This window comes from Nomascus leucogenys, chromosome 22a (assembly GCF_006542625.1).
Source record: "Nomascus leucogenys isolate Asia chromosome 22a, Asia_NLE_v1, whole genome shotgun sequence".
Lineage (NCBI taxonomy): Eukaryota > Metazoa > Chordata > Mammalia > Primates > Hylobatidae > Nomascus > Nomascus leucogenys.
In genome coordinates, this window is record NC_044402.1 from 11,708,992 (window position 1) to 11,727,639 (window position 18,648).

The following is an 18,648-nucleotide window of genomic DNA, read 5'->3' on the forward strand; positions in this document are numbered from 1 at the left end:
GCGTTTGCCATAGGGGCGGGACTTCCTCCGCAGCGCGCACGAGGACGTGCGTGGACGGTCCCGCCCCGGAACTGCAGTTGCTGCTGCAGCTGAGGTACAGCGGCGGTTTCTGAGGCTCCTGACCGGCGACCGACGGAGCTGCGGTGGCGTCTCCACACGGTGAGTACCAAAACGAGCGTGGCTGGAGCCAACTCTGGAGAGGGGCTGAGGCCAGGAACCCGGGTTCCTATCGCGGGTCTCTCTGGGCCGGTGGGTTCCCGGGTCCAGAGAGGGCGGCCGCCGGCCCAAGCCGTCCAACCGAGCTGCGTGTCACGGCCCCCGCGCCTTGGGCTCCTTGTCCGGGCATCAGAGTCTGACGGCCTTGGCTTCTCGGCTTTTCGGTTTCTCTGTTTCGTGCGCGCGTTCGTGCCTGAGACAAAGCGAGAGCGCCGCGCGGGACCGGCGTCACGAGGAGACACAGGCCCTTCTACTCTGCCTGGCGCTCTCCGTGCCCTCGCCCGGTTCGCATGGCACCCCCCGCCCTCTCCTCGTTGAACCCCGCGTTTTTGTTTTTTTTTTTGCCGTGGCGCAGCGGGTCCGGCGGGCACTGTGTGCGGACGTGCTCTCCTCGCTGGACGCCATGCTTAGCGGTTTTTTGACGTGCGTCACTTTTTCGTAGTGGCGTATAACGATTCCGTGGACAGATGTCCTCGTTATTCCTAATGTGCAGACTGGGAAACAGATACTCAGAAATTAATACGTCCACCGCAGAGCCACAGCTGACAAGTGGTGGATCCGGATTTGAACCAAGGTTTACCTTGGTCTTTTTCACGGAATCTGTTACCTTTCTTGGCCTTTCTGAAAAGGAAAAACCTGGATCAAGTTCCACCCAAACGAGTTGGGCCTAAATGGCCATTAAGCCACTTAAAATATGAAAAAGCTGGATGGGTTTTAAGACGCTTGGCAAAGGAAAGGATGGTGGAGCAGGCATTTGCTTTCTCAGGCAAGGCTTGAGAAGGAAGCAAGCGCAGTACACTTTTAATAAAACTCACCTCTCCTGCCCCCACAAGAAAAACCCGTCAGATTCTTACTCTGCCTTCAGAACGACTTAGGTGTGGCAGGCTTCATCCTCCGTGCTTTACATAATTTCCTTTATTTACATAAAATATACAACTTAGATATTGTTAGGTACCCTCCCCCCTTTTTATAGATGAGAGCACTGAAGTTCAGAGAGGAGTGGGTGGCACTATCCAAGGTCACACACGCAGTAAGTGTTGGATTTGGAATTCTAACCGGGTCTAGCTCATATGTCTTTGTTCCATCACATGTGTACCCTGTGTTCCAGGCAGAGCTGTCTGTTCTGTGGTATTCTTTGTTCTTCTCTAGGTGGGAGCAACTGTGTGATAGCCATCTTTGTATCCTCAGTTCTTTGTAGGGCCTAGTTGCTTAAAAAATGTTTGTTGCATCAGAACCCTCTGCTTCTCAGACACCAACCTAATAGAACATATATCTCCTTTTCAGCAACCATGAAGTTGAAGGACACAAAATCAAGTTCAAAGCCATCAAGCCATGGCAAATTTCAGACAAAGGGAATCAAAGTTGTGGGAAAATGGAAGGAAGTGAAGATTGACCCAAATATGTTTGCAGATGGACAGATGGATGACTTGGTGTGCTTTGAGGAATTGACAGATTACCAGTTGGTCTCCCCTGCCAAGAATCCCTCCAGTCTCTTCTCAAAGGAAGCACCCAAGAGAAAGGCACAAGCTGTTTCAGAAGAAGAGGAGGAGGGAGAGTCTAGCTCACCAAAGAAAAAGATCAAGTTGAAGAAAAGTAAAAATGTAGCAACTGAAGGAACCAGTACCCAAAAAGAATTTGAAGTCAAAGATCCTGAGCTGGAGGCCCAGGGAGATGGCGTGGTTTGTGATGATCCGGAGGCTGGGGAGATGGCATCAGAAAACCTGGTCCAAACTGCTCCAAAAAAGAAGAAAAATAAAGGGAAAAAAGGGTTGGAGCCTTCTCAGAGCACTGCTGCCAAGGTGCCCAAAAAAGCAAAGACATGGATTCTTGAAGTTCGTGATCAGAAGGCAGATGTGTCAGCTTGGAAGGACCTGTTTGTTCCCAGGCCGGTTCTCCGAGCACTCAGCTTTCTAGGCTTCTCTGCACCCACACCAATCCAAGCCCTGACCTTGGCACCTGCCATCCGTGACAAACTGGACATCCTTGGGGCTGCTGAGACAGGTAAGGGCAACTCCCGCCAAGGCAGGATTGCTTCTGGATTGAGCCGATAGCTGCTAATAGGCCAGATAATTGGGAGAGAGACGAATGTTGAGAACATAACCACAAAAGCAACGCTGAATAAAGGTGTTAAGAAGTCAGCCCCCTCTGGTTTGAAATACGCTCTTCTTGAATGGTACCCTAGCCAGATCACTTTTATCTCTCTCAGCTCTGTAGACCCCATTATCAACCAAATGGAGATAACACTTTCTACCTCTTGCATTGCTATGAGGGTTAAATGCTACAGAAAACTAAAGCTTACACTGTACATTGGAAGTGGTCTGCAAATGGTAGTTTCTGCTGTTCTTGAGCCTCTTCTAAATGGCTCAAAGGGGTAAGGTAAAGCTAAGATCAGCCCTCTGGAGAGGTAGATCTTCATGAGTATAAGGAAGAACTGTCTAATTCTCAGGAGTTGTGCAAAGGTGAAAAGGGTTGCTGCTTTGGGAGTTGAAGAGTTTCTTGGTCATTGGAAGGATTTGAGTGTGGTGGATAGTCATTGGGTGGATTTTGTAAACAGATTCAGCTATGAAGTGTTAGGACTATGCTGTGTTTGAGGTTCCTGCAAGACTTGGAAGCAATGACAGGTTGACTTTGCTGGATAGACTAGACTGCTGACTTGGGGGAGGAACTAGTACTGCCTGGAACTATTGGTCTGTTTAGACCAGCAGTGTCCATTAGAAATACATCTAGTCATCTCTTGATATCTATGGAGGATTGGTTCCAGGACCTCCCTTGGATACCAAAATCCAGGGATGCTCAAATCTCTGATATAAAATGGTGTAGTGCTTACATATAACCTATGCACATCCTCCTGTATATTTTAAATCATTTCTGTATTACTTACAATATCTCATACAACGTAGGTCTTATGTAAATTGTTACACCATATCGTTTAGGGAATAACGACAAGAAAAGTCTGTACAGTGTTTAGTACACACACAGTTTTGTTTTTTTTTTAACCCCCCGTATATTGTCGATCCACAGTTGCAGAACACATGGTTACAGAAGGGTGACTGTATAATGTGAAACACATATGTAATTTAAAATTTACTAGGAGCCACATTTTTTAAAAGTTAAAAATTAGTGAGATATTTCACATTTTTTTTTTTTTTTTTTTACCAAATTTTCAAAATCTGGTGTGTTTTAAACTTGCAGCACATGTCATTTTAGAGTAACTACATTTTAAGTGTTCAGTAGACACGTGCTTTGGGTTTCTGGAACAGTGGTCGGGAAACTCAGGATGACGTTCTGTGACAGACATATAGATGGAAGAGTGAGGAACTACAGGAAAGGGGAATGGAGATAATAACTTAGAACATTTACTGAGCATTTAAGATGTGTCATGCACTGTGTTAAGTGCTTTATGTTGATGAAATCGGTTGTCACAACCACCCTGGGTTAAGTACCATTATTCCCATGTTACAGATGAGAAAACTCAGCCTCACAGAGCATAGACAGCTTCCCTAAAATTACACAACTGAAATGGTAGTGTCTGGATTCCAGGCTAGTTCTGTGTGTTGTTAAGCATTCTGCTGCACTGCTTTGGTATGTGCAGCAGAGTCCTGGAAGTAAGTCCCTGGAAGGCAGAAACAAGGTTTATATGAGCCATTGTGGCCAGAGATTGACATTTGGATTCATACCACAGTTCCTGTCAGGTTGTGAATCTACAAGTCCAGAATTCAAAACGACTTCCATCTGGGGCTGTGAACAGACCACTGCCCATGCAATAATAAATAGACCCTTAATGTGGGGATTAGGGGCACCGGTCCCCCGTGCAGTCAAAAATCCATATGTAATTTTGAACTCCCCCCAAACTTAAACACTAATAGCCTATTATTGGCTGGATGCCTTACAGATAACATAAGCAGTCTATTAGCACATATTTTGTATTATATACTTTATTCTTACAGTAACATAAACTAGAGAAAAAATGTTATTAAGAAAATTGTAAGGAACAGAAAATATATTTACTATTAATTAAATGAAAGTGGATCATCATAAATGTGTTCATCTTCATCTTCACTTTCAGTAGGCTGAGTAGAAAGAGGAGGGGTTGGTCTTGCTGTCTCAGGGTGGCTGAGGTGGAAGAAATTCTGTGTATAAGTGGACCCCCACATTCAAATTTGTGTTAAAGGGCCAACTGTATATCCATTACCCCCAAAAAGATGCCCTGGGTTTTTTTTGTTGTCCTTCCCTCCCTCAGTTCTTGTTCCTCTTCAGGCAACCACTGATAGGCTTTCTATTACTATAGATTAATTTGCATTTTCTTTCTTTCTGTCTGTCTGTCTTTTTCTTTCTTTCTCTCTCTCTCTCTCTCTTTCTTTCTTTTTTCTTTCTTTCTCTCTCTCTCTCTCTTTCTTTCTTTTCTTTCTTTCTTTCTTCAAACGGAGTCTCGCCCTGTCACCCAGTCTGGAGTGCAGTGGCACAATCTCGGCTCACTGCAACCTCAACCTCCTGGGTTCAAGCGATTCTCCTGCCTCAGCTTCCCGAATAGCTGGGATTACAGGCACTTGCCACCACACCTGGCTAATTTTTGTATTTTTAGCAGAGACGGGCTTTCACTGTGTTGGTCAGGCTGGTCGCAAACTCCTGCCCTCATGACCTGCCTGCTTTGGCCTCCCAAAGTGCTGGGATTAGAGGCGTGAGCCACTGTGCCCGGCCTAATTTGCGTTTTCTAGAATTTTATATAATGAAATAATACAATATGTACTGGGGGGGTGGTATCTGAGTCTTTGACTCAGCATAATTTGAGATTAAGCCATGTTATTACAATTACTAATAGTTCCTTTCTTTTTAGTGATGAATAGTACTCCAATGTGTGGATAGAGCAGTTTGTTCATCTATTGATGGACATTTGTGCTTTTTCTTGTTTTTGGCTATTAGAAATGTAGTTATTGTAAATACTGTTGTACCAGTCTTTGTATGGATATGTGCTTTAATTTCTATTGGATAAATACCTATGTGTGGAATGGCTAGGTCTTGTGGTAAATGTAACTTTTAAAAAGTTTTCTAAAGTGATTATACCATTTTACGTTGTCACTAGGTGGTATGAGTTCAAGTTGGTCCATATTCTTGTCAATAACTAGGTATGCTCAGTCTTTTTATTTTAGACTTTTAAAATTTTACTGTTATTTCCTTGTCATTTGAATTTGCATTTTCCCAGTGACTAGCAGTGTTCAGCATTTTAGCATATGCTTATTTGTCTATTCGATTATTTTGCCCATTTTAAAATAGGGATGTTCTGTTGCAGAGTTTTGGGAATTCATTGTGTATTCTAGATACATGTCCTTTATCAGATGTGAGATTTGCAAATTTTTCTCCCAGTTTGTGGCTTACCTTTTCATTCTCTTAACAGTGTTTTTCAAAGAGCAGAAAGTCTTTATTTTGATGAAATCCAAATTAGCCTTGTCTTTTATGAATTTATGCTTTTGATGCCTTTGGTGTTTTATCTAAGAACCTTTTGCCTAACTCAAGATCACAAAGATTTCTCCTGTGTTTTGTTCTAGAAGTGTTAATAGTCTTATGTTTTATGTTTTGGTCTTTGATCCTTATTGAGTTAACTTTTATTTAGAGTGAGAAGTATGGATCAAAGTTTGTGGGTTTTTCCTCATATGGCTAATTATTTCAGCACCATTTGTTGAAAAACCATTATTTCTCCACTGAGTTGACTTTGCATCTTTGTTGAAAGCCTGTGACCATATAGGTGTGGGTCTTTCTCTGAAGTCTTTTTGTTTTCCATTTATCTGTTTGTCTAGTCTTTATGTCAGTTTCTTATTCTCTTGGTTATAACAACTTTATAATAAGTCTTAAAGTCAGGTAGTATGAGTCCTCTAAATTTGTTCTTTTTAAAAGTTATCTTGACTGTTATAGGCCTTCGCCCTCCCATATGGATTTTAGAATCCGTTTTATCAATTTCTACACAAAAAGTAAGCTGATATTTGGATTGGGATTCTGTTGATTACAGAGCAAATTGAGGATAGATGACATCTTAACAATATTTAATTTTCCAGTCTATGAATATGGTACCTCTCCATTTCTTTAGGTCTTTAACTTTTCTCAGCAATGTTTTAAAATTTTCAGTATATAGATTTTTCACATCTTATGTTAGATTTATCCTTAAGCATTTTATATTTTTGGTTCTATTGTACATGGTAATTTAAAAATTTTTATTTCCAATTGTTTGTTGCCAGTAAGTAGAAATATGATGGATTTTTGTATATTGATCTTGTGTCCTGCAACTTAGTACCACCAAGTAGTTTTCTGAGGATTCCATGGTATTTTCTGCAAAGATGATCATTATCCAGTCTTGGATGCCTTTTATTTTTCTTGTTGTATTGCAGTGGCTAACACCTTTAGCAGAATTTTGAATTGTAGTGGTAAAGTGGGCATTATTGCTTTGTGTTTGATCTTTTGGGGAAAACATTTAGTCTTTCACCATTAAGTCTGATCTTAGCTGTAGGTTTTTTGTAGATGCTTTTTATCATGTTGAGGAAGTTCTCTGATTTCTCATTTGCTGAGAGGTTTTATCAGGGATGGATGTTGGATATTTTTCAAATGCTTTTTTACTGCATATATTGAAATACGTGGTTTTTCATTTTTAGTCTGTCAATATGGTGAATGACATTGATTTTCAAATATGAAATTAGACTTACATTCCTGGGATAAACTGAATTTGGTCACAATTTACTATTCTACTTATATATTGTTGGATTTGATTTGCTAAAATTTTGTTGAGAATTTTTGAATTTATGTTCATGGGATATTTGTAGTTTTCTCATAATGTCTTTGGTGTTGGAATCAGTAATATAGCTTCAGAATGATTTCTGAAGTATTCAGTTTTCTGAAAGAATTTATATGGGACTGACATTTTATCCCCAACTTAAATGTTTGGTAGAATTCATCTGAGCTGCACTTGTCTTTGTAGGAAGAGTTTTGACTACAAATTTACTTTGTTTAATAGATTAGAGATATTTGTGTTACTTTTTTTTTTTTTTTTTTTTTTTTTTTGACAGTGTCTCCCTCTGTTACCCAGGCTGGAGTGCAGTGGCGTGATCTCGGCTCACTGCAAGCTCTGCCTCCCAGGTTCACGCCATTCTCCTGCCCCAGCCTCCCAAGTAGCTGGGACTACAGGCGCCCACCACCGTGCCCGGCTAATTTTTTGTATTTTTAGTAGAGACAGGGTTTCACCGTGTTAGCCAGGATGGTCTCAGTTTCCTGACCTTGTGATCCTCCCGCCTTGGCCTCCCAAAGTTCTGGGATTACAAGCATGAGCCACCACACCCGGCCACTTATTTTTTTCTTGAGTGACAATTTTCTACTTGCAGTTTTATTAGTTTTTGTTTCATGTATTCTGATGATCAGTTTATGTGAATAAATGTTTTATGGATTAAAACATTAGATGATTATTATATCCTCTGAATGAATTGGTTTGTTATCGTTATGAAATGGCCCCCTTTATCTTTGGTAATTTTTTTGTTCTAAAATGTGCTTTGGTATTGATGTGGCCAGTCCAGCTTTATTGATTAATGTTAGCATGATGTGTGTTTTTTAATACTATTACTTTTCCTTATTTATATCTTTATATTTAATGTGAATTTCTTATAGGCAGCATATAAATGGGTTTTGCTGTTTAATCAGACAATTTGTGTCTTTGAGTTGAATTATTGAAGCCAGGCATGGTGGCTCACATCTGTAATCCCAGCACTTTGGGAGGCCAAGGCAGGTGGATCACTTGAGGCCAGGAGTTCAAAACTAACCTGGCCAACATGGCGAAACTGTCTCTACTAAAAATAACAAAAAAATAGCTGGGCGTGGTGGCATGTGCCTGTAGTCCCAGCTACTTGGGGGGCTGAGCCACAAGAATTGCTTGAATCCAGGGGGCGGAGGTTGCAGTGAGCTGAGATTGTGCCACTGCACTCCATCCTGGGTGACAGAGTGAGACTTTATCTCAAAAAAAAAAAAAAAAAGAAAAAAAATGAATTGAGTTACTGAGATTATTTACGTTTAATTATTATTGATAATGGTTGGATTTACTTATTTATTTTTTGACTGATAGCATACCTGATACTTATTTTTTTCACATTTCTGTTTTTTATTTTTAAATTTTTTTTCCTTTTCTGTGTTTAGATGTTTATTTTTTAATTTTTTAAAATTTTTCCATAAGTTATTGGGGTACAAGTGGTATTTAGTTACATGAGCAAGTATTTTTTGTTTGTTTTTCTTTTTTTTTTGAGACGGAGTCTTGCCCTGTCATCCTGGCTGGAGTGCAGTAGTGCAATCTCAGCTCACTGCAATCTCCACTTTCTGGGATCAAGCCATTCTCCTGCCTCTGCCTCCCAAGTAGATGAACTACAGGCATGTGCCACCATGCCCAGCTACTTTTTGTAATTTTAGTAGAGACAGGGTTTCACTACATTGGCCAGGCTGGTCTTGAACTCCTGAACTCAAGTAATCTGCCCGCCTCGGCCTCCCAAAGTGTTGGGATTACAGGCATGAGCCACTGTGCCAATGTAGTGGTGATTTGTGAGGTTTTGGTGCACCTATCATCTGAGCAGTATACGCTGCACCATATTTGTAGTCTTTCATCCCTCGCCCCTCTTTCATTCTTCCCCCCCAAGTACCCGGAGTCCATTGTATCATTCTTATGCTTTTGCATCCTCATAACTTAGTCCTGCATATCAGTGATAACATACGATATTTGGTTTTCCATTCCTGAGTTACCTCACTTAGAATAATAGTCTCCAATTTCATCCAGGTCACTGCAAATGCTGTTAATCCATTCCTTTTTATGGCTGCATAGTATTCCATCCTATGTATACCACAATTTCTTTATCTGCTCATTGATTGATGGGCATTTGGGTTGGTTCCACGATTTTGCAACTGTGAATTGTGCTGCTATAAAATTATGTGTGAAAGTATCTTTTTCATATAATGACCTCTTTTACTCTGGGTAGATACCCAGTAGTGGGATTGCTGGATCAAATGGTAGTCCTACTTTTATTTCTTTAAGGAATCTCCACACTATTTTCCATAGTGGCTATACTAGTTTACTTTCCCACCAGGATGTAGAAGTGTTCCTTGTTCACCACATCCATGCCAACATTGTTTTTTTTTTGAGACGGAATTTCGCTCTTGTTGCCCAGGCTGGAGTGCAATGGCGCAATCTTGGCTCACTGCAACCTCCACCTCCCGGGTTCAAGCGATTCTCTTACCTCAGCCTCCCAAGTAGCTGGGATTACAGGCATGCGCCACCATGCCCAGCTAATTTTGTATTTTTAGTAGAGATGTGGTTTCTCCATGTTGGTCAGGCTGGTCTCAAACTTCCGACCTCAGGTGATCTGCTCGTCTTGGCCTCCCAAAGTGCTGGGATTACAGTTTGACTTCCTCTTTACTGACTTGGATGCCCTTTATTTTTTTCTCTTGTCTGATTGCTCTGGCTAGGACTTCTAGGACGATGTTGAAGAGGAGTGGTGAGAGTGGGTGGGCATCCTTGTCTTGTTCCAGTTCTCAGAGGGAATGCTTTCAACTTTACCCCGTTCAGTATTATGTTGACTGTGGGTTTGTCATAGAAGGCTTTTATTACATTAAGGTGTATCCCTTGTATGCCGATTTTCCTGAGAGTTTTAATTGTAAAGGGATGCTGGATTTTGTCTAATGCTTTTTCTCCATCTGTTGAGATCATGTGATTTTGGTTTTTAACTCTGCTTATGTGGTATACCACATTTATTGACTTGCATATGTTAAACCATGCCTGCATCCCTGGCATGAAACCCACTTGATCGTGGTGGGTTAACTTTTTGATATGTTGGTGGATTTGGTTAGCTAGTCTTTTGTTAAGGATTTTAGGATCTATGTTCATCAGGGATATCAGTCTTTTTTGGTTGTGTCCTTTCCTGGTTTTGGTATTAGGGTGATGCTGGCTTCATAGAATGAATTAGGGAGGGTTCCTTCTTTCTCTATCTCGTAGAATAGTGTCAAAAGGATTGGGACCCATTCTTCTTTGAATGTCTGGTAGAATTCTGTTGCAAATCCGTCTGGTTCTGGACTTTTGTTACTGGTAATTTTTAAATTACCATTTCAATCTTGCTGCTTTTTATTGGTCTGTTCAGGGTATCTCATTCTTCCTGACTTAAGCTAGGAGGGGTTTTTCCAGGAATTTATCCATCTTTTCTAGGTTTTCTAGTTTATCTGTGTAAAGGTGTTCATAGTAGCCTTGAATGATCTTTCATATTTCAGTGGTGTCAGTTGTAACATCTCCTATAGTGAGGTTATTTTGATTTTCTCTCTTCTTTTCTTGGTTGATCTTGCTAATGGTCTATCAACTTTATTTATCTTTTCAAAGAACCAGCTTTTTGTTTCGTTTATCTTTTTTGTTTCAATTTCATTTATTTTGTTTGTTTGTTTGTTTGTTTCAATTTCATTTAGTTCTGCTCGGATCTTGGTTATTTCCTTTCTTCTGCTGGGTTTGGGTTTGGTTTGTTCTTGTTTCTCTAGCTTCTTGAGGTGTGACCTTAGATTGCCTGTTTGTGCTCTTTCAGACTTTTGATGTAGCGATGTAGCCATTTAGGGCTATGAACTTTCCTCTTAGTGCCGCCTTTGCTGTATCCTAGAGGTTTTGATACATTGTGTCGTTATCATCATTCAGTTTGAAGAATTTTTAAATTTCCATCTTGATTTTGTTTTTGACCCAAATGCTCATTCAGGAGCAGGTTATTTAATTTTCATGTATTTGCATGGTTTTGAAGGTTTCTTTTAATTTCCAGTTTTATTCCACTGTGGTCTGAGAGAGTGCTTGATATAATTTCAATTTTCTTAAATTTATTGAGGCTCATTTTATGGCCTATCATATGGTCTATCTTGGAGAAAGTTCTATGCGCTGTTGAATAGAAATGTATTCTGCAGTTGTTGGATGAAATGTTCTGTATATATCTGTTAAGTCCATTTGTTCCAAGGTATAGTTTAAATCGGTTGTTTCTTTGTTGACTTTCTGTCTTGATGACCTGTCTAGTGCTGTCAGTGGAGTATTGAAGTCCCCCACTATTATTGTGTTGCTGTCTATCACATTTCTTAGGTCTGTTAGTAATTGTTTTGTAAATTGGTGAGCGCCAGTGTTAGGTGCATATATGTTTAGGATTTTGATATTTTCCTGTTGGACAAGGCCTTTTACCATTATATAATGTCTCTCTTTGTCTGTTTTAACCATTGTTGCTTTAAAGTTTTTGTCTGATATAAGAATAGCTACCCCTGCTTGCTTTTGGTGTCCATTTGCATGAAATGCCTTTTTCCACCCCTTTACTTTAAGTTTATGTGAGTCCTTATGTGAGTCCTAAGTTAGATGAGTCTCCTGAAGGCAGCAGATAGTTGGTTGATGAGTTCTGCATCCATTCTGCAGTTCTTTATCTTTTAAGTGGAGCATTTAGGCCATTTCCATTCAGTGTTAGTATTGAAATGTGAGGTACCCTTGCATTCATCATGCTCTTTGTTGCCTATGTACTTTAGTTTTGTTTTTTGTTTTTTTTTAACTTGTATTTCTGCATCCTGTGTGATTTTTACTTTATACTTTAAAGAGGTTGTTCTGTTTTGATATGTTTCCAGGATTTGTTTCAAGATTTAGAGCTCCTTTTAGCAGTTCCTGTGGTGGCTTGGTAATGGCAAATTCTCTCTACATTTGTTTATCTGAAAACAACTGTATCTTTCCTTCATATATGATGCTTAGTTTTGCTGGATACAAAATTCTTGGCTGAAGATTGTTTTGTTTGAGGAGGTTGAAGATAGGGCCCCAGTCCCTTCTAGCTTGTAGGGTTTCTCCTGAGATGTCTACTGTTAATCTGATAGGTTTTCCTTTATAGGTTATGTGGTGCTTCTGTCTCACAGCTCTTAAAAATTCTTTCCTTCATCTTAACTTTGTATAACCTGATGACAATGTGTCTAGGTGAAGACTCTTTTGCAGTGAATTTCCCAGGTGTTCTTTGTGCTTCTTGTATTGGATATCTAGGTCTCTAGCAAGGCTGGAGAAGTTTTCCTCAATTATTCCTCCAAATATGTTTTCCAAGCTTTTAGCATTCTCTTCTTCCTCAGGTACACCGATTATTAGGTTTGGTCATTTAACATAATCCCAGACTTCTTAGAGCCTTTGTTAATTTTTTCTTATTCTTTTTTCTTTGTCTTTCTTGGATTGAGTTAATTTGAAGACCTTGTCTTTGAGCTCTGAATTTCTTTCTTCTACTTGTTCAGTTCTATTGCTGAGACTTTCCACAGCATTTCGCATTTCTAAAAGTATGTCTAGAGTTTCCTGAACTTTTTTATTGTTTTCTCTTTATATATTTCCTTTAATATTTCTCCCTCCACTTCTTGTATCATTTTTTGGATTTCCTTGCATTGAGGCTTTACCTTTCTCTGGTCCCTCCCTGATTAGCTTAATAACTAACCTCCTGAATTCTCTTTCAGGTAAATCAGGGATTTCTTCTTGGTTTGGATCCATTGCTAGTGAACTAGTATAATTTTTTGGTGGGGGGGTGTTGAAGAGCCTTGTTTTGTCATTTTCCCAGGGTTGGTTTTCTGGTTCCTTCTCATTTGGGTAGGCTGTTTCAGAGGGAAGGTCTAGGACTGAAGGCTGTTGTTCAGATTCTTTTGTCCCATGGGGTGTTCCCTTGATGTAGTACTCTCCGCCTTTTCCTATGGATGTGGCTTCCTGTGAGCCAAACTGCAGTGATTGTTGTCTGTCTCCTGGGTCTAGCCACACAGCAAGTCTACCCGGCTCTGGGCTGGTACTGAGGGTTGTCTGCACAGAGTCCTGTGATGTTAACCGTCTATGGGGGTCACAGCCATGGATACCAGCGCCTGTTCCAGTGGAGATGGCAGAGGGTGCGTTGGACTCTGTGAGGGTGCTTAGCTTTGGTAGTTTAATGCTTTATTTTTGTGTTAGTTGGCCTCCTGCCAGGAGGTGGCACTTTCCAGAAAGCATCAGCTATAGTATGGAGAGGGACCAGCGGTGGGTGGGGCCCTAGAACTCCCAAGATTATGTGCCCTTTGTCTTCTGCTACCAAGGTGGATAGGGAAGGACCATCAGGTGGGGGCAGGTCTACGCCTGCTGAGACTCTCCTTGGGTGGGTCTTGCTGTGGCTGTTGTGGGGGATGGCGGTAAGATTGCCAGGTCACTGGAGTTGTGTACCTAGGAGGATTATGGCTGCCTCTGGTGAGTCATGCAGGTTGTCAGGGAAATGGGGGAAAGCCGGCAGTCACGGGCCTCACCCAGCTCCCTCACAAACCGAAGGGCAAAGGGCGGTCTTACTCCCACTGTGTCCTCCCCAGCAGCCCCAGTCTGTTTCCAGGAGGAGGGCTTGAAAACTTTCCCAAGGCTATCCGCTTCCCAGCTCTGAAAGAAAAGGGGCTTTAGTTCTTCCCCTGCCTGTGAAGTCTGGATTCGTGCCCTCCCCCGAGTTCTGGCCAGGAGGCTTCTCCTCCTGTTCTGATTGTTACATCAAATTGTTACAGAGTTTGGCTAGAGAATGCCTTCTTTCTGTGGAGTTTTATCCCCTGCTCCTCTGGCCACCCTCCCAATGGATCCCTGTAGTGCCAGGCAGGAATGGGCTGCTTGGGAACCCAGCAAACTCCCAGGGCCTTTCTGCTGCTTCCCCTACCCCTGTATTTTGCTCAGCTCTCTAACTTGACTCAGCTCCAGGTAAGGTCAGAAACTTCTCCTACAAACAGACCTTCATGTTCTCCAGTGGGGATGTGTGTTTGGGAGAGGAGAGTCTCCCTCCTCTCCACAGTTGGGGCCCTCAGTATGTGGGGGTCTCCCGGGTCCTGCTGGAGCAGCCCGCTTCCTTCAGAGGGTCTATGGGTCCTCTCAGGATTACTGGTTTGTTCTTGCAGTCAATCTGGAGCTAAAACTCACAATGCAAGCCTCCCCTTGCTGCTCTTTCAGGAACTGCAATCTAGTCCTGCCTCCCTTCTGCAATGATCCCGGGAGCAGCATCAATGGTTGGGTTTAAATCTGTTACTTTTCTATTAGTCCCAGCTCTTCTTTGTTTCCTTCTTTGGCACTGAATTTGTGTGTGTGTGTGTGTGTGTGTGTGTGTGTGTGTGTGTGTGTGTGTGTGTCAGAGAGAGAGAGATACTATTAAGATCTTCTACCGGGCGCCGTGGCTCATAGCTGTAATCCAAGCACTTTGGGAGGCCAGGGCAGGCGGATCACTAGGTGAAGAGATCGAGACCGTCCTGGCCAACATGGTGAAACTCTATCTCTACTAAAAAAAAAAAAAAATCAAAAGTTACTTGGGTGTGGTGGCGCATGCTTGTAGTCCCAGCTACTTGGGAGGCTGAGGCAGGAGAATCGCTTGAACCTGGAGGTGGAGGTTGCAGCGAGCTGAGATTGTGCCACTGCACTCCAGCCTGGCGACAGAGCAAGACTCTGTCTCAAAAAAAAAAAAAAAAAAAAGATTTTCTACCCACAGAACACTCTTGGCATCAAATGTGTGGGTTTTTCCCACACTCACAGCCAACTCTGCAACTCTGTGGACACCAACTGGTTATCCTACAATTCCGTTCAATTCAGACGCTATCTACCTGGAGCTAGAGTCATTCCTTATAGGTTAAGGGCTCAGTCCCACAACAAGGTTGCCCCCATTGATGATGCTGATCACAAATACTGGTACTTCTGATTAGCTTGGCTGCAAATTGGATATTCCCACAACACCTTCCTCAGGTTCAGCACTTTGCTATGCCTGACAGAACTCAGGGAAACACTTTATTTGCATTTAACAATTTATTATAAAAGATGTAACTGAGGAACAGCCAGATGGATGAGATGACTAGGGCAAGGTATGGGCTGGGGTCGGAAGTCAGAAGAGGTAGGGCATGGAGTTTCCATGGTGCCTGGGTACACCACCCTGGAATCTCTCCGAACTCCATTGTTTAGAGATTTTGTGGAGGTTCCATTGCATAGGCATGATTGATAATTTATTAAATCATTGGTTGTTAGTGACTGAGCTCAGTCTCCAGTCCCTCTCCCCACCCTGGAGGTTGGTGGGGAGAGGCAGCTGAAAGTTCCATCCCCCATCCTAAAGCTGTCTAGGGACTCCAGCCACTAGTCATCTTATTAACGTACGAAAAGATGCTCTTACTACTACAAATATTTTTAAGGTATCACAAGGTTTTATATCAGCAACTGAGGACTAAGACCAAATATTTCAACAGAAAATGCTCCTGTCACTCAGAAAGTTACAAGGCTCTTAGAAGCTCTATGTCAAGAATTAGGGACAGAGACTATTTTATATATATATACATAGATACCATTTTATCTTTTTTGTTGTCTTATTAGCTATAATTCTTAGGTCTTTTTAGTGATTGCTTTGGGGTTCATAGTATATATCTTTAATTTTATTATAGTTTACCCTCAAGTAATTTACTACTTCGCATACAACGTAAGAACCTTACAAGAATATTTTCCATTTCTTCCCTCCTTTGTGCTTTTTGTTGTATGCTTCATATGTGTTAGAGATTCCAGAATACATTTTTATTATCTTTGCTTTAAACAATTATTTTTAAAGATGTTTAAATAAGAAAAATAAGGGGTTTGGTTTTTTTGTTTGTTTTTAGAGACATTGTCTCCCTCTGTCACCCATGCTGGAGGGCAGTGGCATGATCATGGCTCACTGCAGCCTCGAACTCCCATGCCCAAGCAATCCTCCTGCCTCAGCCTCAAGTACGAAGACTACAGGAGTGTGCCACCATGCCTGGCGATTTTTTTAAAGATGGGAGTCTCACTATGTTGCCCAGGCTGGTCTTGATCCTCCCGCCTAGACGTCCCCAAGTGTTGGGATTACAGGCATGAGTCACCATGCCTGGCCATAAAAAGAAGTTTTTAAATATTTACCTACATAGTTACTGTTTTGATTGCTCTTTATTTCTTTGGGTACATCCAGATTTTCATTTTATATTATCTTTTCTCTTGCATGAAAGACTAATATTTCTGATAGCTCACATTTGCTGCTGGTGAATTATTTCAGCTTTTATATGCCTAAAGTCTGTATTTCACATTTTGTTTTGAGAGGGAGTTTTGCTGGGTGTAGGGTTATAGATCGTCAGGGTTTTATTTTTAGGCATTCAAATAAAAAATGTTGCTACACTGTCTTCTGGCTTTTCATTGTTTCTGATAAGTCTGCTTTTCTTCTTATCGAAAGTTTTATGTGTCTGTTTTTGCCCACTTTTTTCCTTATAGTATCTTATTTTTGTGTGTGTATGGTTATTTTTTACTGAGAGCTGCTTATTTCCTTTGAAAATTGTGAACATTTTTGGAGATGTATGATAATGGTTTCTCCCTTGAGAAAGTATTTATTGGCTTCTGCCTAGGGCATTATCACTTTGGAACTTCTTTAAATTCTCAGCCTGAGATGTTTTGTTTTGACCACCCAGATGATTTGGACTGTGTACATTCAAAGGCCAGTTTGAAAATGTTCAGGCATAGACAAAAGTTTTATATTTACATTTTCTGAAAACTTAAGAAAATTTTCTTTTACTCCCTCCTTTCTCACCAAAGAAAAGTCTTGGGAAAGTATTGTATAGATTACTGTTTCCCACTCTTCACAAAAACAACACATAAACACCCAAAACTTGCCCTTTATTTCTTTATTGTTTCATTTCTTGAACATTTGTAATTCATTACTGGTGACCTAAGACTTCAGTGCTAGCCTGCCATGCTTTTCTTCATGTTCTAATTTACATGTGCCTTCTGGTTCCTTCTGGGGAAATCTGTGTAGAGTGGAGGAGCTTTGGGTCGGTCAGGGTGGCACTTGGCTACCTTATTCTGTGCAAAAGAATGAATTCTAGACTAAAGTATGTTCATCTGTTGATTCACACTGTTTTTATTTTGTTTTGTTTTTTTACTTTTAAGGAAGTGGGAAAACTCTTGCCTTTGCCATCCCAGTGATTCATGCGGTGTTGCAGTGGCAGAAGAGGAATGCTGCCCCTCCTCCAAGTAACACTGAAGCACCACCTGGAGAGACCAGAACTGAGGCCGGAGCTGAGACTAGATCACCAGTCAAGGCTGAAGCTGAGTCTGGTGCATTGCCTGACGATACTGTAATTGAGAGTGAAGCACTGCCCAGTGATACTGCAGCCGAGGCCAGAGCCAAGACTGGAGGCACTATCTCAGACCAGGCGTTGCTCTTTGGTGACGATGATGCTGGTGAAGGGCCTTCTTCCCTGATCAGGGAGAAGCCTGTTCCCAAACAGAATGAGAACGAGGAGAAAAATCTTGATAAAGAGCAGACTGGAAATCTAAAACAAGAGTTGGATGACAAAAGCACCACCTGTAAGGCATACCCAAAGCGTCCTCTGCTTGGACTGGTTCTGACTCCTACTCGAGAGCTGGCTGTCCAGGTCAAACAGCACATTGATGCTGTGGCCAGGTTTACAGGTGAGGTTTAGTTCCATTTAATAAATGTTTTCTAGGCAAATCCCAAATGCTCGTTGGTAAAGATGAATGAGCTGTGGCTCCTGCCCTCTAGGGTAAGCCACTCTCATCTATGAGCCAGACAATTAAGCCCTACAGAAAATTGATTGAGTGACATTTTTTCAGTTCCCTCAAGGATAATACATAGTTGGTGCCATTGTGGATGCATAGGAAATTTATTGGATACAATAGATGCTCGGGGCAGGGATTAACAAACTGTCTTGTTTTGTAAATAAAGTTTTACTGGAACACACCCGCACTCATTTGGTTTTATATTGTCTGTGGTTGGTTTTGTACTACAAAGGTGAAGTTGAGTAGAGTTAATAGTTGTGACAGAGACCATCTGGCCTATGAGGTCAGTAATGTTCACTAGTGACCCTTTCAGAAAAAGTTGGCTGATCCCTGCTCTAAGCAGTTAGGATTTAATTCTCTCAGGGAATTCACTCTGGGAAGGGCTTCACTCTGGGAATTTTAATTTTATAACAAAAGCAGTAGTTAATTACTAAGTTCTTACTGTTGCTAAGCCCTTTACCTGCATGATACTATGAGAACTTCTGCACCAGAGAAGAAAACAACAGGGCATTAGAGGACCTTTCAGAATAATTCTGATTGAGGGAATGGAAGGGCTTCCTAGGAGAGGTGTAGCACAGCTGCAGGTCATATTCCCCCCAGCATTATGGTGCCCCAGTGCTCAGTTTTCCCAGAGCTTTGGAGGTAAGCATACCTGGGTTCAAATTCAGCCCCTTTGGTGTGGTTGGAGGGGAGGGAGTAGAAAAGAAATGAGGTTGAAGAAGTAGGGCCCAGATCACAGAAGACTTGGTAAGCCCTCTAGGGGTGGCATCAACAGTCTGGCCAGGCCTGCTCTTTTAGCAATGCTCTAGAGCATTACACTGTGCTGATGTCTGTCTCTGCTAATCTGGGGTGCCTGTGTCAGCCATGTA

At 41.6% G+C, this 18,648-nt stretch overlaps 1 protein-coding gene across 1 annotated transcript in view; it reads left to right on the forward strand.

The window, feature by feature from the left end:
* The first annotated feature begins 31 nt into the window (after positions 1-31).
* DDX24 (DEAD-box helicase 24) overlaps positions 32-18,648 on the forward strand; it is a 28,814-nt gene continuing 10,197 nt past the window's right edge. The window contains exons 1-3 of the mRNA XM_030803792.1: positions 32-159; positions 1,501-2,217; positions 17,147-17,671. Of these exons, the coding sequence (XP_030659652.1) occupies positions 1,506-2,217; positions 17,147-17,671 (1,237 nt within the window). The 5' untranslated portion in view covers positions 32-159; positions 1,501-1,505. The remainder of the gene's footprint in view (positions 160-1,500; positions 2,218-17,146; positions 17,672-18,648) is intronic.